General features: G+C 43.7%; 1 protein-coding gene and 1 pseudogene across 4 annotated transcripts in view; one reads left to right on the forward strand and one right to left on the reverse strand.

Moving 5' to 3' along the window:
• The window catches only part of RAP1GDS1 (Rap1 GTPase-GDP dissociation stimulator 1), a 136,926-nt gene extending 127,782 nt beyond the window's left edge, over positions 1–9,144 (reverse strand). For all 4 annotated transcript variants that reach the window (XM_070392405.1, XM_070392415.1, XM_070392401.1 and 1 more), the window contains exon 1: positions 8,960–9,144. In XM_070392405.1, the coding sequence (XP_070248506.1) occupies positions 8,960–8,963 (4 nt within the window). In that variant the 5' untranslated portion in view covers positions 8,964–9,144. The remainder of the gene's footprint in view (positions 1–8,959) is intronic.
• Positions 8,962–21,432, forward strand: part of LOC139022176 (glyceraldehyde-3-phosphate dehydrogenase, testis-specific-like) — a 33,048-nt pseudogene continuing 20,577 nt past the window's right edge.

Consider the following 21,432-nt stretch of genomic DNA (forward strand, 5'->3'; position numbering starts at 1 on the left):
AGAAGCATTTTGGGTTAAATATTAACCAGCATACCTCTGGTTAAAATTCCTAAAAATTACACAGTGAATTCAGTTTTTAGCTCAATGAGTTTCAATTAACTACTCATGTAGAGATGTCAAATAATCTACTAGATACAAAGAAATAGCCCAGATATATATAACAGGCTGTTCCAAAAACATGTATACACATTTTGAATAATTATTAATTCCAATGGGTTAAATCTGTAAAGAAACATCAATTGAGCTATCAACTGTTAAAGTGTGAATACATTTTTGGGGGACACCCTATATTTTCGCACTAATAGTACATACATAGTAGCTGAAATACAAAACATGGACAAAATTAAGCAAAAAAGTCTTTAGAGAAGAGGACAGATAGTGAGCACATATGAAAAAAAATTATTTTGTGAAAAAATTTCATTTTGTGAAAAAAGTCAACTTTGGAGTTTGTAAGTAAAGCCAACAATGGCTTCCAGCTCAATTTAACTACTTCCATTTATCACTATCCTAATTTTCAGTTTTAACTCCTAGAATGCTTCTAGCCACAAAAGTTGTATAAATAGATGTAGTGAGAGGATTACATTATTCTGCAATTTGAATCCAACATCCACATCTTGGCTAGCACAGGTAATGGTATTTCAGGCTATCTATTTAGACAAAGCTAACAAGTTGGTTCAAACCCTGAAGTAGCTACCTCAAGCACATGTTACCCTTTGAATACTAAAGAAAAATGAATTATTTAGGGATTATTATATCATATTTAAGACATCAATGATACAGAGTATATTTTAAGGTTTAGTTTCAATGAATCATAGAACCAAAATAGACTTTAAAAACTATTGTGATAGCTTCATTGTTATTGCTTTTCTCTCCACAAGAAAGAGCTATTTGCCAAATTAAATGTCCAGGAAAGTGTTTTAAATTAATTTTTTTCCTTATAGATATCCAAACATTTGGTTATCTAAAATTAACATGGAGTTCCCAAAGGAGTGGATTTTCCTTCTCCCATCCTCCTGACATTCATGAGTGAGTATTAAAAATTTAGGTGATTCTTGCCAGACCAGTGTGGCTCAGTGGTTGAGCATGGACCTATGAACCCAGTGGTCACCCTTCAATTCCTGGTCAGGGCACATGCCCAGGTTGCAAGCTCCATCGCCAGTAGGGGGTGTGCAGGAGGCAGCCAATCAATGATTTTCTCTCATCATTGATGTTTCTCTCACTCTCCCTCCCTCTCTAAATTTAAAAGTATAATTTTTAAAAAATTAGGTAATTTTTATGGCTATTGTGGTGCCACCAATAACTCCAGAATTATCAAATTCAAATTCAGGTGATTTGGAATCTCTGGAGAGAGTAATCACAATATTTCTCCAGTGATAGAAGTCCCATCATTCCACTGAGAAAGTTAAAACTCTATGGATCTCAAAATGAATTAAGGCTATTATCACTTTCCAAATAGTAGTACTTGTGATTTCAGAACAGGACTCTCCCAAGGATAGTGAATTTAGCCCTTCTCCCATATGAAAACAAAAAAGAGGGCATATACAAAATAGATATAATACCAACATAAGAAAAATTATTGAACCAGTCTATCTATCATCTATGCTCTTTTTAAAAAATTAATTTTAGTGACCACCAGATTACAAAAACATTTTATCACTCTACTCTGACATGCAAAGTGCAAGTAAAGTACTATTTTTCACTATTTATCCATGAAACCATTCTTGGACTTAAAGCACAAGGATTAAAAAAATATATATTGCCAAATACAGACAGTTCTCGGGTTACTTGAGACTTGATGTATGTTGTTTCATGGTTACATCGCCATCTCTCATTTATTAAAAAAAAAAAAAAGTTCCGTCATTTTGACGTATGTACATATGTACTTTATGTTTTTTATTATTTATTTACCACAAGTAAAGGTAAGGAATTGTTTCTTTCTTTTATTTTTTTTTTACTGTTTCACTTCATTACTGCTGTGTATGTGCTCCATGTGAGTGATGTAGGTGTTTATGTAGGTGGTTCCGACTTACGGTGAAAATCGCATTATGTCTCGCCATAGGAACGGATCTCCAACGTAACTCAAGGACCTACTGTACACATTTAAAGAGAAAAACAAAACTCTAGGAAATAAGAGGAAAATTAGAGGCATAAATATAACTAGAGAAATTCCAAATTCACAAAGACTAAATAAAGAGGGATAAAATACATTAACTGGTAAGAATAACCTTTATGGCCCTAGCCTGTATTGCTCAATGATTATAGCGTTGGCAGGCTGGATTCCAGTCAAGGGCGGTCAAGGAAACATACCTCAGTTGCAGGGTTGATCCCCAGCCTCTGGTCAGGGTGTGTGCGGGAGGCAACCAGTCAATGTGTCTCTCTCACCTAGATGTTCCTCTCTCTCTCTCCCCCTCCCTTCTTTCCTCTAGAAATCAATGGAAAAAATATCCTTGGGTGAGGATTAACGAAAAAAAAGAAAAAAATTTTATGCAATATGCCATGTAAAATTATAAAACCATTCCTAAACTCATTCTGCATGACAGATATTGCAAAAATAAAAGTTTCTAAACTAAGTCAAAGGCATGTCAAAGAGATGTGAGGCACTGTGGTGAGATTACAAATTATTCTCGGGCAAGAAAATAGCATGTGTCATTCCATGTAAAGTGCAATATTTTTAAAATGTTAAAAAATATATGCTAATTTACACATCTTTAAACTGGTCAAGGAATACAGCATGACTATACACAGTAAACTCTTAATTCTACTTACTCATTATCACTTAGCTTTTACAACTCACCTCCACATTTACCACACCTCTTAAAGATGCCTTTTAAATATATATATAAGAGGCCCAGGGTCCCTTGGCCTGGCCTGCGGGGATCTGGCCAAAACTGGCTCTCTGACATCACCCAAGGGGTCCCGGGAAAGGGCATGATCGGGGCTGGGGAGGGACCGTGGGAGGGTTCCAGGGTCTCACCCAGTCCTGATCATCAGGACCCCAGCAGCAAGCTAAACTACAGGTTGGAGCATCTGCCGCCTGGTAGTCAATGCACATCATAGCGGCTGGTCGGACACTGAGCATATTAGGCTTTTATTATATAAACTAGAGGCCCGGTGCACAAAAATTTGTGCACTCGGGGGGGTGGAGAGGGGGGTCCCTCAGCCCGGCCTGTGCCCTCTCACAGTCTGGGACCCCTGGGGAGATACCGACCCGCTGGCTTAGGCCTGCTCCCGAGTGGCAGAGGGCAGGCCCAATCCCTAGGTGCAGCCCCTGGTGGGCTCAGAGCAGGGCCGATTGGGGAGTTGGGGGGCCGCACCGTCATGCACAGAGCAGGGCGGATCGGGAGGTTGCGATGCCACCCTCAGTCACGCTCAGGTTAGGGCCGATTGGGGGGTTGGAGCACCGCCCCCTGTCACACTCAAGGCATGGCCAATGGGGAGGTTGTGGCGCCACCCCTGTCACACACAGAGCAGGGCGGATCAGGGGGTTGGGGCGCCTTCTCCTGTCACACACAGAGCAGGGCGGATCGGGAGGTTGTGGCGCCGCCCCCTGTCACACACAGAGCAGGGTCGATCAGGGGGTTGGGGAGCTGCCCCCTGTCACTCACAGAGTAGGGCCGATAGGGGAGTTGGGGCACCGCCCCCTGTCACACACAGCAGGGCGGATCAGGGGGTTGGGGCATTGCACCCTGTCACACTCAGGGCAGGACCAATGGGGAGGTTATGGCTCTACCCTGTCACACACAGAGCAAGGCCCGTGGAGGGGGTTGGGGCGCCACCCTCTATCACCCACAGAGCAGGGTCGATCAGGGGGTTGGGGCGCCGCAACTGTCACACTCAGGGCAGGGCCGATGGAGAGGTTATGGCTCTACCCTGTCACACACAGAGCAGGGCCCGTGGGGGGGGGGGGGGGCGGGGGTTGGGGCTCCACACCCTGTCACACACAGAGCAGGGCCGATCAGGGGGTTGGTGCGCTGCACCCTGTCAAACACAGAGCCGCAGGGCAATCAGGTGATTGGGGAGCTCCCCCCTATCAGGCACAGAGCAGAGCTGATCAGGGGGTTGGGGCGCCTTCCCTGTCACGAACAGAGCAGGGCGGATAGGGAGGTTGTGGCCCCGCCCCCTGTCACACACAGAGCCGCAGGGTGATCAGGGGGTTTGGGTGCTGCCCCCTGTCACACTGATCCCGGTGCTGGGAGCCTCGCTGCTCTGCTGATCCCGGTGCTGGGAGGCATATTACCCTTTTACTATAAAGGACAGAAGCCTGATGCATGGGTGGGGGCCAGCTGGTTTGCCCCGAAGGGTGTCCTGGATCAGGGTGGGGGTCCCCACTGAGGTGCCTGGCCAGTCTGGGTGAGGGGCTGAGGGCTGTTTTCCGGCTGGTGAGTGACTGAAGCTCCCAACTGCTCCTTGTTTTCTTTCTTTTTTTTTAAATTCTGGGCCAGCTTTAGCTCTGAGGCCCGGCTGCTGAAAACATCGATACAATGTTGCGGTCAGGCTGGCTTTCAGTCCGGCTGGTTTCTGGGGTTTTGTTTAGCTTCTTATTTGCAACATAGTACATAGTTGCTTAGAGTTGCAGCTGAGAGGCCTGCAAGTTAGGCGGGGAACGTTGGAGTCCGCAGTCACTGAAGCGAGCAAGCCTCCCTGCTCGCTTCAGTGCATGGCTGCCGGCCGCCATCTTGGCTGACAGTTAATTTGCATAAGGATATGCTGATTAGCCAATGGGAAGGGTTGCGGTCGTATGCTAATTACCATGTTTCTCTTTTATTAGTGTAGAAGGGTACATACATACACACACACACACACACACACACACACACACTGGGTAGTATACTAACTAAACCACATTAATTTAGAGCCTTTTCTCCGTCCTTATTACTCTAATTGTTTTGAAGCAATAAACAACTTTTTGACCATTTACTCTTTCTTGAAACCAACTATAGGCCAATTCCAGTCTTTCTAGTTCTTTTTCAGTGTCAAATCATTTCACTCCTTTCCTCTATCTATAGGGTATTCTTCAAGATTCTTACCTTGGACAAATTTTCTTCCTTTTTCTTTGTTGATTCTCATCCTCCCACCAAACTTAAAATATCATAGCAGTATATTTGTGGATAACTTCCAGATCTCTAGTTGGAATTTTATCTTAAGAGTTAAAATAACTGTTAAATACTCTGTACCTAGTTTCAGTCAGTCAATAAATTTTTACTGCATAGCTGCAATGTGCCAGACACTAGTGCTAGAAATGTATTCAGAACCTAATATGAAAGTCACTGTCATCAAGGAACAGATCATGTAAACGACAGACCAAAAGTCGAACTCTAAAGGTCCAAAATTGACTATTGCTGTTTCCTCCTCTAATGGATTCAACATCTTAATAGACTGCACATTCTCATTATTGCCAAGGCGATAATGTATAACTCCTTTCTCAATTCCATATTGGAGCTGTTACCAACTAAATCCTGTTCTTTATTTGCAATATTCTATTCCCACTGCCTGAGCCTAGTTCAAGCCATTAAATACCTTCACCCAAACTGCAACAACCATTGCTTCCGAAGCATTCTCTAATTTCTCATCTAATTCATCCTGAACTCAATCAACAAGTTAATTTTCCCAAACCACAAACAAATGTGATCCATCACTTCACCAAATAAAAATGTTTAATAGTTCCTCAATAGACAATTCAAATCCAAAAACTTCTTCAGCTTGGCATTTATAGTCCTCCATTACCTGGTCTTTATCTATTAATACTTTTTCATCTCTGCCATCCACTTTCCTTATCTTTAGCTCCAGCCAACATGGCTATTTAATATTATTTGGAAACTCCTTGAATAGTCCCTATCTATCTTCATTTATGTCATTTCTCTCCTCCCAACCCTAACCTTATTAACAGTCTTCATTCATTTGTATCTTTCAGAAACTTACCCAACCTTTGTTTCAAATAACATCATTTTTCAAAAATCATCCCTCCATCCTGACTCTATAATATATATGTAAATGCTATTTTTAATATAACTTTTACTTTACTTCTACTATATTTACCTATGTATGTTACATCCTTCCTGTTAAGATTACAAGCAACTTGAAATATGAATGTCTTATTCATCTTTGTCCTCCCACAGTATATTGCACATGCTGACATTCAATAAATACTAAATACATGTTAAATTTAAAATAAAATATATACATAAAATAATAGCATGGTCCATAAAATTATATAAGAAGTTTCCTTCACTTTCTTATGGAGAAAAATCACTGCCATGAGAATATCTTTTGTAAAAGTCACCTTATTTAATTTTTTATAATGACAGATTAAAACGTGATTCCCGCCCTTCCCTCAACATTGATCAGTACACCTTCCACCTCTTATGTGTACATGAATAATTATAAAAACTTCCTTGGCTCAGAATATAAAATTGCTTTCCAAGGTTTCAATTTTACACTACTGTATATACCTAATGATCATACACTCAATCGCCTTACCATTGAAAACAGTAGTGTAGAAGGAAATGGCTTGCCTGGAGGCTGCCCCCAAACCCTATCACTAACACAACCAAACTTTTTTTTAGAGCGGGCCAGTCATAGTATAATTATACTTCTCGGTTTCCCTCTCTCCACACCTTCATAACATCTATCAACCCAAATGTTTGTGTAGAGCCATACTTTCAGGTTCACCAGTTTAAAATGATAGGTTTTAAGTTAAACAGTTAATTCAACAAGGATTTACTGAATACCTACTATGTGGAAAGCACTGTTGAGGACACAAAAATTAATGACAATTCTCATCTTCTGGAACTCATGACTAAATGCACAACACACACATAAACAGCTCCATTATAAGGCAGATTATGTAAGTGCTAAAAAGCTCCCAATAAGGTACAAACAGAGCTCTATGAAAGAGAGAGATGAATTTAATCAAGAGTTACCTGAGAACCTTCTAATGAGAGATGGGTTTCTATTAGGCCTTTTTAAAATCAAGCAGTGCCGAAACTGGTTTGGCTCAGTGGATAGAGCGTCGGCCTGCGGACTGAAGGGTCCCAGGTTCGATTCCGGTCAAGGGCATGTACCTTGGTTGCAGGCACATCCCCAGTAGGAGATGTGCAGGAGGCAGCTGATCGATGTTTCTCTCTCATCGATGTTTCTAACTCTCTATCTCTCTCCCTTCCTCTCTGTAAAAAATCAATAAAATATATTAAAAAATAAAATAAAATCAAGCAGTAACATTCATGATTTTCAAGGTTATTATTTAAGTAAATAATTTCATTTGTTTTGAGTATTTTTATTCACTAATATTACAACAGAATTGGGTTTTTCCCATTGAAAAGGTACTGATGCAACATGCAAGTTAAAATTTAAGTTAAATGGATATTTTTTTAGCTCACCTTGAAACATGGGGAAATGTATTTTACAGACAAAACTTGTGGGTTCTAATTGAGAAGTAAAATTTTGTATGTTCAAGAGAAAGACATAACGTGTCCAATAACCTATATTAATAATTACTTAACACTATACTGTCAGAGGAAGGCTAGGTACACATAAATGGGCCACCCAATTTTTACAGATATTTGTTCAGCATACTTAATAGTACATTAAAAGGGAAAACAGTGAAAAAATGAAAATAAAATTCAGGATCCTAGATTCATTTTTCATTCATACCACTTCCTGCAACATTGGCTTCTTCCAGATCTATGGCCAAAGGTCTGAATCAGACCTTGAAGCATATGCTTTTCAAGGAAGCTCCATGGACACCAACCATTTGTACATTTTTTGGATACTTCCTTGAGGATTCTGGGGTGCCATGACCTAACGCTGGATCTGCTGAACACTGCACAACAGATGAAAGGACCACACTCATTTCAGCTTAAAATAACTTGCACAGAGGGGTGGGGAAAGTCTGGGTTGGCAGATGCCTATGGAGCACATTTAAAAAGAAGAAATTATGGTAAGGCAGGAGTGAAAGCCAACCAGGGAACATGTAAAAATTAATATGGCATTCCCAAATGGCTACTATATTCTTTAAAAACTTTCGGCCTTTAATTACATTATGGGATTCATCAGACGCTTTGCAAATCACTGAATTTAACAGTTAAGCCACAAATTCAGGGAAAACTGCAGAATGAATTACATGTCGTTTTAGAAAACATATCTGCATTTAAATCTTTCCTTAAAACCAATCTCTTCAGATTTACTATACAAAGGCATCAGATTCTGTAGATGAGTCCGGGGAGGCTGGGAAGGAATAAGTGATGTAAGTTTGGTATCGGGCTCGGCGGTGCCGCTTCCTGCCACGGCAGACAGGCGAAGGAGCCCAAGAGATGCGGTGAGCACGGCAGTATTTGCACATGGTAGTCACCCAACAACAGCCAGCGGCTGTCCATCCTCCCCACGGCCCCCGTGGCCTCTGACAAGCCATCCCTTCCAACCTCCGTGTCTGTCCGCTCTCGCCCTGTCCGTGCAGGTGGCAACATCGCCCGCACACAGCACGACTGGCTCGCACTTCCCCGCGTCGGCACGAGCGGTCCCCAAGGCGGGGGAGGCCGCCCGGCCAGGGAAGTTGGGTGAAGTGGTCTGGCTCGCGGTCGGACCCGAGCTCGCAGCCCGCAGACACCGGGGAAAGGAGGCGGGCGGCCCCCGGAGGACGGCGGATGGGGCCGAAGACGGCGCCCCCGAGGTCGGTTCCGCGGGGCCGGGCACGGACTCGGGCAGGAAGGGTGGAGGAGGGGAGCGAGGCGGCGAGGTGCCGGGGTGGGCGGCGGTCCGAAGCCGGCCCGCGCTCGGGACCCTCCCGGCCCCGCGGCCCCGGCGTGCGCTCCGCGTGCGCCCCCTCTCCCCGGAGCAAGAGCCGCCGCCTCACACCCGGAGGTTCGAGAAATCGGCAACTTTGCGCGAGAAATGCTTCCCACCCTGCCACACGCCGAGAGAGAGAAAAATGTCAGGCGATGACGGGGGAGGAAGGGTGACTTACCCATGTTGCTCCCGAGGGTGGAGAGCCGGGAGGGCGAGGCGGAGAGCCGGGAGGGCGAGGCGGCGCGCCGGGAGGTCGCGGCGGAGCGCCGGGAGGACGAGGCGGAGGTCTCCCGGGCGGGCGGCACGGCGCTGTATCCTTCCTCTACCTCGGTTTCTCCCGCAGCCGGGTAGGGACCCGCGGGGGTCGGCAGCCGGGGAGGAGCAGCTGGTGCTGGTGCTGCTGCTGCTGCTGCTGCTGCTGCTGCTGCAAGCGGCGCGGCCGCGGCGGGGACGAGCGACGGGGGGCGGGGCGGGGCGGGGCAGGGCGGCGGCGGGCGCGGCCTGCAGCGGACGCGGCTCCGGGCGGGCAGGCAGCGGAGGCGCCGAGGCGGCCGGAACGGCGCCCGCCCCGACGCGCAGCCCGTGCGCCCCGCGCGCCCCGCCCTCCCCGCCGGGCATGCGCAGGACCTCCCTCCCCCAACCCCCGGGTGGCCCGCGAGTCTGAGCGGGCGGGTGGGCGTGTGTCTGCAGGTGGAGGGGCTCCGGCGTGCCCGCCTGAGGGGCGGAGGGCGGGCCCTGAAAAGGCGGCGCACAGCGTTTCTGAAGCCCGGACCCGGACGGAGGGCTAGCTTCAGGGTTACTACCCCGACTCCGCCAGCCCACCACCGGATGACGGGCCGGCGTCCAACACGGGACGGCTGGCAGTAGTGGAGGGAGTTTCCCGGAGGACGAGGCGCCGGCCCGGGCGGGGGGAAGCCAGGCGGAGGTTCCGAACTGTCGGGGCGGCGAGGCCAGCGCCTCTGGGAGACGGATGCTGAGGGACGCCCGTTTTCAGGGCCGTCCGGGGGCCCGCTGGGAGGGCGCTGGTTATTAGTGGGCATCTCGGTGACAGTTCAGGCTTTCCTGGCTGCGGCTGGCGTAAGAACAGAGCGGTCGGGGCCGCCAGGGAGAGGGGCCGCCCAGGATTTCCTCGGGGAGAGTGTGGTTCCCCCTCCTAGAGGGGCGCGGGCTTCCATTCCCCGGAGGACACGGGAGAAGCCATGGAGTGAAGTGCCTCCGGCGCCGGGCTCCACCCTACCGGGATGTCCCCAGCTCCGCCCCGCTCCCTTTGAACGCGGCCGGGAAATGAAAGCCGGGCAGAGTTGGCTGCGGCCCCTCCGGTGGCCTGGCCGCAGTTTCCGGGGTCCGCTGGGCCGCCGATGGCTCCGGCCCCTCCCAGCTGCGGGGAAAACCTGAGCCGCGCGCTCCCTACCCAGGGCGCCCTCCGGCTGCGCATGCGCGGAGGGGGCGGGCGCTGGTGCACGGCGCGGAGGGCGGGGATTGCGGGGAACCTGCCCAGTCGCCGCCGCCGGGTCCGGCCCGGGCTCCTCCGTAGTCGGGGACAGGAGTCGGGTCTTGCAGCGGAGAGGGGAGCAGTGAGCCGCACAACCTGTGGGAGGGAGGTGCTGAATAGTTAAATCGAGGTTTCTTCACCTTTTCAACTTTTACTTTCCCATCCAACGCTGAGAAAAGGCGCGTTTTACCCTCTTCGTCCGTGGCCCCCTCTTACAGTCAGGTCGGTTTCCGTTTGTACGACATCCTACCAGCACCCAGGTCCGAACGGGCCTTGTAATTTGTTCAGCAGAGAGCAGGTTTTATGTGATTTCTGTTTCCCCCTAAAACAAAACTATCGCTAAAAAGAGATTTGGTAAGACAGGAAAATAAAATTGAGCTGCAGATGTCAAAGCTGTAAAACTTTTCTGCTGCACAAGACGAGACAATCGGGCACCTCTTGAGCTACCAGCCTTTGCTTTCTGTGATATTAGGATGTTCTTTTCTTTTGCCTCAATAATTTTGCAAAGTTGAGTTAGCTTCCTAGGGCCGCTGCTATAACTAAGCACCACAAGCTGGTGGCTTAGAACAAGGCGGGCAGATTGCCTCCCAGTGCGAGACGCCAGATGGCTGAAACCGGGGTTGGCAGAGCCGGGCTCCCTCTGACGTCACAAGGAGGCATCCCTTCCAGGCCTTGTCGCTTCTGGTGGGTCTGTGGCCTGCGGTACCGTAGCTCCACCCTTCCTGTGGCATGTCTGTTCAAATGTCCCTTTTTCACAAGGACACCAGCCAGCTTAGGGGCCCGGCTACTCTAGGATGACCTCATCTTGAACTCACTATAATGACTCCAATGACCCCGTTTCCGAAAGGGTCATATTCTGAGATACAGGTGCTGAGGACCTCAGCCTATGAATTTGCTGGGGACATGATTCCATCCCTAACACACACCCTACCTGTTCCACATTCATTTTGGACTCTCCCAGAAGGCCATTGGGGGCCTTTGTATTGCTGTTCATTTTTCATCCTGCTTTCTCTTTCCTCAACCTTCATCAATCTCTTCCAGATTTTCTAGTTCACTTGTTTCACTTTTCCTGCTCCTTCCTTTTCTAATTATATATTATAATACTTTCTCAGAGCATTTTCTATCTTCCGTTTGGATGTATGAATTGAAACTAGCAAAAGCAGCTGACTCGGCTTTGTGACCTCCCACCTGATGCTGATTTAAGTGCCTTTTTTTTTTTTACAGTGGGGCCTTGACTTACAAGTTTAATCGTCCGGAGACCGAGCTCGTTAACTCAAATTACTCTATCAACTAAATGCAAAAAATCAGCGGAGAGACAGCTGGTATCTCAAAAAACTCATTAGTCGGGACACTCGTAAGTCAAGGCCCCACTGTATTCTGCTTGAATCCACAAACCATCCCTTCAGCCCTCCGACTAATTAAAACCACTGGGTTGACCTCCCCCCAGCCTCTCCTGGGGGAAAGAGGGAGAGAGAGAGAAAGAGAGAGATACTATTTGTAATACCTTAAACAATAAAATTTTAAAAAAAAACACAGGGTTTTCCAGGCTTGCTGCATGCAGTGAGTCCCAACATACTGGTGTGTAGCAATAGTGAGATCTAATACTGTTGTCCCTTCTTATCCACAGGGAATACATCCCAAGATCCTTTGTGGGTGCCTGAAACCACTGATAGTACCAAACCCTGTATATATTGTTTTTTTCCTTTACATACATACCTATGATAAAGTTTACAAATTAGGCACAGTAAGAGATTAACAACTAATAATAAAATAGCACAATTATAACAATATACTATAATAAAAGTTATGTGGGTATCATGTGGTCTCTCTCTCTCTGATAACCAATCTGATAATTGAGAAGATGACTTAGTGACTAATGGCGGGGAGGATACACAGTGTGGATATGCTGGACAAAGAGATGATTCACATCCTGGGTGGGAAGGCATGAGATTTCATCACGATATTCAGAACACAATTTAAAATTTGTGAAGTATAATTCTGTAGTATCCCATTTAGTATTTTTGTACCCAGGTTGACTGTGGATAATTGAAGCTTGGGAAAGTGAAACCTCAGATAAGGGAGGACTACTACTACTAGACGAGACTGGGAGGCTGTTAGAATACTGTTGTAATATTCCAGACGTGAGTTGAACTAAAATGGAAACAGTGGGCATAGAGAACAATGGACAGTCTTAAGACATATTAACGAAGTAGTATTGACTTGGTGATTGATTAGATGTTGTGTAGCATTGTTTCTGTCGGGGGTACAATGATCTCAGCTATACAAATTATGAGAGAGGTTAAATAACTTAGGATCTATAATTAATAAAGGAAACAAAATCTAAGACTTTCTAACTCAACCCCTCATTACAGTAATATTTGGATAAATGTGTTGAGGGAAAATATCTTATATTTTGTGTGACCTCAACAGACTAAAAAGTAATACTGGTTTGTAAAATATATTTGTTTGAAGCAAGAGTTTCTTATGTAAGTATTTTTTTCTACTGCCTCTCTGAACTTTACAAGTGTAAAAGGCGGGATCTCTATACTACTATACTATTGTATTTATGAATACTTAACAAAGTTACTTTTAATTAGAATTTAGGCTCAGTAATTCTTTAAATAATATTCAACCTATTTTAATCTCAGTTGGCTTTGCCATTCTGTTGCATTAAAAGGGGGTTTAAAAGCTTGCTATGCTTCCAAGATTCTAAATCATAACATGTAGGAATCTGTAATATTTGTATGTTTTCAGACCATTTGATAAGTAAGAGTAAACTTTGTTTCCTTTCCCCTAAACTTCAAATTTAACTCAGTCCTTAAAGAGTTCGTTAGTGAGATATCAGCTGAGAACAATGCAATCTCAGTTTACAGGCACCTTACTGAGTTTCCTCACTTCACTGTATCTTCCACATTTCATTATAATGAGGAAATAGTGCCAGAGTAAAATAATAGGTGGCTTGAGAACACCAAGAGACTTAATGGTTAGGCTATTATCTTAGAAGGAAAGAGAGTTCAAGACATAAGAATGCGGAGTCTATTCCACCTCTAACTACTTCTTAGGCAGTTCATTTGTCTTTGGGAGCAATTCACTTTGTTTCTGTCTCTCAGATTTCTTCTTTGTAAAAATTGTGACTGATATTATGTCTCTCAAGGGGAGACACTATGAACTGTTTTTCAAAATTAAGGAATATTTTTTCTTATTGTGCTTGGTTCTAATAGAGGCATTAAGTTCTACTACGTGAAATTACCTCTCCTCTCCACCCCATCTACCCACATAGGCACATCCTCGCAGACTTGCTAGAGCAATACTCTGTCTTAAAACATTCCATTCCTCCAAAGCTGGGCTGGCCTAAGGCAAAACTGAGAAGTAATTGCAATAAGCCTGGTGCTCTTAGGATTATTTATGTGTCAGAAACTCTCATGTAATACTAACATCTAATACTAACCACATGAGTTAGATATTTTACAGATAAGAAATGGAGAGTCAAACTATTTTAATTAATTTGCCTAATGTCGCATGACCAATTAAAGGTAAAGCTGGAATTTGAACCAAGTCTGTTTGATTTCAAAGTCCCTGCTCCTTTCGTTTCATCACCCTGCCTTATATAAACGTGTTTCCTCATCCCTCAGCTCACCTTCGCTATGACTATGCATGAGGAAAAGACACCTACATTTTATCTTACCAACTTCACATTAGCCAGTTTACCTATCTGGTTTCCAACTAAGAATACCTTTCTTTTCAGGTAATAGGATGTTAATGTAGTAATCTATATCAATAGGCTTATAACCATACTTTCTCTTGTGAAACAAATTATCAGCCTTCTAAGAATGCCTGTTAGATAAAAATAAAATAATTCAAAAAGGGATTCTGGTTAGATTATCTTGCTTCCTTTATATACAGGAATATAAAGTATATACTATTCCTTTATACACAGGAATAGTATATGTAGCTCAAATCACCAGTATTGTCCTTTTTCCTACTCTTAGCACTTTTCTAGATCCTCATGAAGGACCTACTGTCTCCTTTTCTACTTAAAAATTCACCTAAAAACTTCTTTAAGAAGACGTATTCTAATTTAATCTCCAACCCTGATTAGTGCTTATATAGGTTTTGTAATAAAAATGCTCATTCAGACTTCTGAACAGAAAAGTGTGACTTTTTACTTACAGTTCACCAGTAATTAATTCTTATAATGATGATCCTGAGGTGCTGTAAAACTCTGAAGTATTAAGGACTGAATAAAGTTTGCTTAATGTATTAGTTTCCTATGGCTGCTGTAACAAATTACCACACAATTATTGGCTTAAAGTAACACAGATTTATATCTTGCAGTTTTGGAGGTAAGAAGTCCAAAATGGAGCTCACTGGGCTAAACTCAAGGTTTAGCAACCCTTTCTGGAGGCTCTAGAAGAGAATCGGTTTTCTTGCCTTTCCTAATATCCTTGGCTTGTGTACCCCTTCTAGCCAGCAATCACATCTCCTCTTACTCCCCTGTCTCTTTCTTTCCCCGATAAGGACCCTCATGATTATATGGGGCCCACTAGGACCATCCAGGATAACCTTCCCGTCTCATGATGCTAATGTAATCACAACTGCAAAGTCCCTTTTGCCACGTAAGGTAACATATTCGCAGGTTCCAGGGACTTGGACATGGACATTTTGGGAGTCAGGGAGGAGCATTATTCTAGCTAGCTCAGTACTCAATTTTAAATTTATTTTGTTCTTTGAAATGTATGAAAATTAGTAAAAACCTATATGTATGGATGATATATATATATATAATATGTATATATGAGTGTACTTGATAAATTTATGTACTAATTCTCTAATTATGCTGAAAAATAGACTTTTCTTTAAAATATATATATATGTATATATATTCTTACTGATTTCAGAAAGGAAGGGAGAGGGAATGAGAGCTAGAAACATCAATGATTGGAGAGAATCATTGATCAGCTGCCTCCTGCACACCTCCTACTGGTGATGGAGCCAGAAACCCAGGCATGTGCCCTGACCAAGAATCAAACCATGACCTCCTGGTCTACGTTCAACCACTGATGCACACAGGCTGGGCAGAAAAACAGACTTTTCATTTTGTAGGCGTACTTTAATCATTTCATGGACATACATTTTTATATTTTCAGAACCACCATCCAGACCCACCTTTTATTGATTTCAGAGAGAGAGGCAGGGAGGAAGGGAGGGAGGGAGGGGGAGAGAGAGAGAGGAGAGAGAGAGAGAAGAACATCAAATAATGAGAGAGACTCATTGATTGGCTGCCTCCTGCACATCCCACAAGCCCCCAACCTGGGCATGTGCCCTGACCTGGAATTGAACCTTGACCTCCTGGTTCATAGGTCGATGCTCAAGCGTTGAGCTATGTTAGGTTGGGCTTATGTCCTTTTTTCCTTCCTAGAACCTAGTAATAGTTCTATGTGTGTAAGTTAAGGTACTTATTAACTTGACTCTGCATCCTTAAAATAATTATCTCTCTAAGGCATTTGGACTTTTGAACTTTTGGAACCTGGTTTGTATGGTAAAGAAACCAATTCCTGGTTTTCTGGATAGGAAACAATTACACGAATATGAAAAATTCACCTGGAAATTAATTGGAATAAACACTTTGTAATTATCATGTCAACAAACTAGGTCTTAATTCTAAGTTGCTATTTTCATGTAATCATTTGTTTATTCAACCAATACTTACTACTAGCCTGCTATGATCTAATCCTTGGGGATATAATGGTAAACAATAAAGACTTGCTCATTCATTGAGCACATTTGAGAAAGGTGGACAAACAAAAAACATAAAGATGTGACAAGTACCGTGAAGGAAGCAGATAAGGAACTGGGGCAGACAAAAATGGCAGTGGGGAAGTAACTTTATGTAACACTGAGTGGGAAGGCCACTCTTGGGACATGGTAACGAATGTGAGACCTAAAGCTAAGAAGCAAATCATGCAAAACCCAGAGGAACTTTTCAGGCAGAGGGAGCTAGAAGGGCAAAGAGCCTGAGGCAGAACTGACCATGTTTTAGGAAATGAAAGAAGGCCAGAGTAATTGAAGCCTAGTAAGCAGGGGAGAGTGGCAAAAAATGAAGCTGCAGAAGTAGCTAAAAGTCCAATGAAGTGAAATTGGGGGCTTTAAGCCCTCTGTGTTATTCCAGAATTTAGAACCAAGTGGGATACAGGACTCAGGAGTTAGATTTCATGGAGATGAAAATAGCAGCTGTTGTCACTGATTCTGGTTATTGGAGAATACAGTAAAATGGGCTTTCTGGTACTCTTCCCACTTATTTCCCCTGTTACCCCAAGCAGACTGAACTGCAGACTTTCCCTGAGGGGAAGCAGTTTACTAAAGAGCAACAGGGAATGAAGCCATTCTAAAAGAAAGAACCTAAGAAGTCTCTGAGCCACACATTCAGTTCCTGTTGTTACCTGTCTCATCAGTGAGACAATTCCCTCTTTCTTGTAGGAGAAGAAAGGGGTATTAAGGGATGAGAGTGGAGGGGGCAGTTGCTGAGTAAAAACAGGAATATTTCCACTATTTTCTTCCTGCACAAAGCAAGTTCTCTCCTTTCTGTGGAATGTGTGTAGGAAGGGATAAATATTACCCTTATACCCCCATCAGATGGGTTTCATAGGCTATGGTACAGAGTCTGAATTTCATTTTAAAGTACAAATAAAAATCAGTGAAAGGTTTTCAGCAGTGCAGTTACATAGACTGATTTATAATTTGGGAAGATCACCTTGGCTGCCATGGAGACCTGTGGAAATAAGGAGAGCTAATGATGACAGAACTGTAAGATCTGTGAGAGATGATGTGGCTTTCACCAGGATAGTTATAACCGAGAAGGAGAAAATAAGAGGATTAGAGGTCTAGAGCTGGAAAGGCTGGACTTGCTGATGAATTAGATTTAGGGGAGAGGGTCAAGGAGGAATTAAGGTTAAGTGATTAAAGCTAATTAAGGCTAAGATTTCTGGTATAAGTGACTGGATGATTGGTGGTATCATGTATTCAAATGAGAAAAACTAGGAGAGAAATAAGATGGCAACACAGTTATATTCCATGGATTTGGCAAGCAGAACATTGATGATTCTGCAAGAATAATTTTTGTGAATACTGGGAAGCAAAGCCAAGATTTAGAGTTTGAAGAAGAACCAGTAGGTGATTGCTTATATACATTCTTTTTTTAAAAAAAATTCTTTATTGTTTAAAGTATTACATATGTCTCTTTTTTCCCTTATTGATCTCTCCCCGGCCAACCCCACCCCCCATGCACATGCTCTCACCTCCCTATTGTCAGTGTCCATTGGTTATATTCATATGCATGCATACAAGTCCTTTGGCTGAACTCTTAACCACCCACTTCCACCCTCCCTTGCCTTCCCTATGAAGTTTGATGATCTGCTCCACATTTCTCTGTCTCTGGATCTATTTTTGTTCATCACTTTATGTTGTTCATTATATTACACAAATGAGTGAGATCATGTGATATTTATCTTTCTCCAACTGGCTTATTTTGCTTAGCATAATGCTCTCCAGGTCCATCCATGCTGTTGCGAATGGTAAGAGTTCCTTCTTTTTTTACAGAAGCATAGTATTCTATTGTGTAGATGTACCACTGTTTTTTTTGTTTGTTTTTTTGCATATTAGGCTTTTATTATATAGGATGTTGCAATGAACATAGGGATGCATATTATCTTTTTTTTCTTTTCTTTTTATTTATTTATTTTTTTTAATAAATCTTTATTGTTCAGATTATTACAGTTGTTCCTCTTTTTCCCCCCCATAGCTTCCCTCCACCCGGTTCCCACCCCACCCTCTGTCCTTCCCCCGCCCTCCACTGTCCTTATCCATAAGTGTACGATTTTTGTCCAGTCTCTTCCCACACGCCCACACCCCTTCTCCCCTCCACCCCCCGAGAATAGTCAGTCCACTCTCTTTCTATGCCCCTGATTCTATTATAATCACCAGTTTATTCCGTTCATCAGATTATTTATTCATTTGATTTTTAGATTCACTTGTTGATAGATGTGTATTTGTTGTTCATTTTTTGTATCTTTACCTTTTTCTTCTTCCTCTTCTTAAAGGATACCTTTCAGCATTTCATATAATACTGGTTTGGTGGTGATGAACTCCTTTAGCTTTTTCTTATCTGTGAAGCTCTTTATCTGACCTTCAATTCTGAATGATAGCTTTGCTGGGTAAAGTAATCTAGGTTGTAGGTTCTTGCTATTCATCACTTTGAATATTTCTTGCCACTCCCTTCTGGCCTGCATAGTTTCTGTTGAGAAATCAGCTGACAATTGTATGGGTACTCCCTTGTAGGTAACTGACTTTTTTTCTCTTGCTGCTTTTAAGATTCTCTCTTTGTCTTTTACCATTGGCATTTTAATTATGATGTGTCTTGGTGTGGTCCTCTTTGGATTCCTCTTGTTTGGGGTTCTCTGTGCTTCCTGGACTTGTAAGTCTATTTCTTTCACCAGGTAGGGGAAGTTTTCTGTCATTATTTCTTCAAATAGGTTTTCAATATCTTGCTCTCTCTCCCCTTCTGGCACCCCTATAATTCTGATGTTGGTACGCTTGAAGTTGTCCCAGAGGCTCCTTACACTATCTTGATATTTTTGGATTCTTTTTTCTTTTTGCTTTTCCAGTTGGGTATTTTTTGCTTCTTCGTATTTCAAATCTTTGACTTGATTCTTGAGATCCACTTGTCTGCTGTTGGATCTCCGTATATTATTCTTTATTTCAGTCAGTGTATACTTAATTTCTAGTAGGTCCTTTTTCATATCCTTGAGGGTCTTAATAAATTTATCGGTGGTTTCTAGAAAATTCTTGAAAAACCTTATAACCGTGGTTTTGAACTCTGTATCCAGTAGTTTGCTTTTCTCCATTTCTGTCATTTGTGATCTCTTTCTTTGTCTCCGCATTTTGGCTGCTTCCCTGTGTTGATAGAGTGGCTTTTTGTGCTAGGTGTCCTATAGGGCCCAGTGGCTCAGCCTCCCCAATTACCTGAGGTGGACAGTCTTGGTGCACCCCTTTGTGGGCTGTGTGCACAGTCTTGTTGTAGTTAAGCCTTGATTGTTGTAGGTATCACTGGGAGGACTTGACCTCCAGGCCAATTGGCTGTGAGAATCAGCTGTGTCTGCAGTGGGAGAACTTCTGTGCTGGAGACACCCTTATGGGGCAAGACTTGCCTCAGTGGGGCTTTGGTGCTCACTGAGTCTGCCCCCTGAGTGTGTCCCTTATGGATCTGAGGAGTTGTAATCTGGATGGTCGCACTCTGACCACTGGGTACATGGGCTCTTGGATCTCTAAGGAAGTGTTAATTTAGCCTCTACCTGAGGCTACCCAGCAGGAGCTACGGAGAGATCTGTAGATTCCTCTTCTGTGTTTGGGGTTTGGAGGTGCCCAGATGAGGCCCAGCTGTGAAGCAATGCAAGCTGCTGTGGGGCCTTGGGCCTTCTTTTGGATGTTCTGGGTCTCTCTGACCCAGCTGCAGTTTGTTAGGTAATTTTAGATCTCAAAGGGCCAGCCCATTCATATGCAAAAGCCTCTGCTTGCAGCTTGGGTGGGGCAGGGTCTCAGGGAATCAACAGGGTGGAGCAAACAGCTATGGCTGCCCCTCAGTCCTACCCTAAGAGGCCCCCATGTCTCAGTGGCCTGCAGTAATCACTGCAAGCACCTCTGAGAGAAAGCCGCCCTCCAGTTCTGCCCGATGCCAGACAGTCCAGTTTCTCCCCGTATGAGTCTGGGTCCCCAGACACTCAAGGAACTGGAGTTCAGAGCAGTTGGGAGCTTGTGTCTCCCTCCTGATTGAAAAAGACAACCACATCCTCAGTTGCCAGCCCTTTCTACATGCGCCTCTGTACCTTTGCACTTTACTTCCACACCTCCTCTGAGTCTCAGTGTGCTTTTCTCTTTCCTTCTAGTTTTAGAATTTCCACTCAGCCAGCCTTCCTGTGGTCCTGGATGATGTCTGTTTTGTCTTTTAGTTGTAGTCTTGAAGTGGTTGTGGGAGGCAGCAATTTCAGGTGTTTACCTATGCCGCGCCGCCATCTTGGTTTCTCTTGTACCACTTTTTTTTAATCCACTCATCTGCTGATGGGGACTTAGGCTGTTTCCAAATCTTAGCTATTGTAAATTGAGCTGCTATGAACATAGGGGTACATATATCCTTTCTGATTGGTATTTCTGGTTTCTTAGGAGATAGCCCTAGAAGTGGGATTACTGGGTCAAATGGGAGTTCCATTTTTAATTTTTTAAGGAAACTCCATACTGTTCTCCACAGTGGCTGCACCAGTCTGCATTCCTACCAGCAGTGCACGAGGGTTCCTTATTCTCCACATCCTCACCAGCACTTGCTGTTTGTTGATTTGTTCATGATAGCCATTCTGACAGGTGTGAAACGTTACCTCATTGTGGTTTTGATTTGTATCTCTCAGATGATTAGTGACTTTGAACATGTTTTCATATGTCTCTTGGCCTTCTAGAGTCCACTTTCGAAAAGTGTCTATTTAGGTCCTTTGCCCATTTTTTTATTGGATTGTTTATCTTACTTTTGTTAAGATGTATGAGTTCCCTATAAATTTTGGAGATTAGACCCAATAAGATGTAACATTGGCAAATATGTTCTCCCATTCAGTGGGCTTTCTTATTGTTTTCTTGATGGTTTCTTTTGCTCTGCAGAAGCTTTTTATTTTGATGTAGTCCCATTTGTTTATTTTCTCCCTAGTTTCCATTGTCCTAGGAGCTGTATCAGTAAATATATTGCTATGACATATTTCTGATATTTTGCTGCCTATGGATTCTTCTAAGATTTTTATGGTTTCCTGACTTATGTTTAAGTCCTTTAGCCACTTTGAGTTTATTTTTGTGTATGGTATAAGTTGGTAATCTAGTTCCATTTTTTTTGCATGTATCTAGTTCCAATTTTTGCAAATTTCCCAGCACCATTTATTGAAGAGACTGTCTTGACTCCATTGTATGCTCTTGCCTCTTTTGTCAAATATTAATTGAGCATAATGACTTGGGTTGATTTCTGGGTTCTCTGTTCTGTTCCATTGGTCTATATGTCTGATCTTGTGCCAGTACCAGGCAGTTTTGAGAACAGTGGTTTTGTAATATAGCTTGCTAGCTGGTATTGTGATCCA

Source organism: Myotis yumanensis, unplaced genomic scaffold (assembly GCF_028538775.1).
Source record: "Myotis yumanensis isolate MYYU_CA2020_CCGP unplaced genomic scaffold, mMyoYum1.0.hap1 SCAF_1, whole genome shotgun sequence".
Classification (NCBI taxonomy): Eukaryota; Metazoa; Chordata; class Mammalia; order Chiroptera; family Vespertilionidae; genus Myotis; species Myotis yumanensis.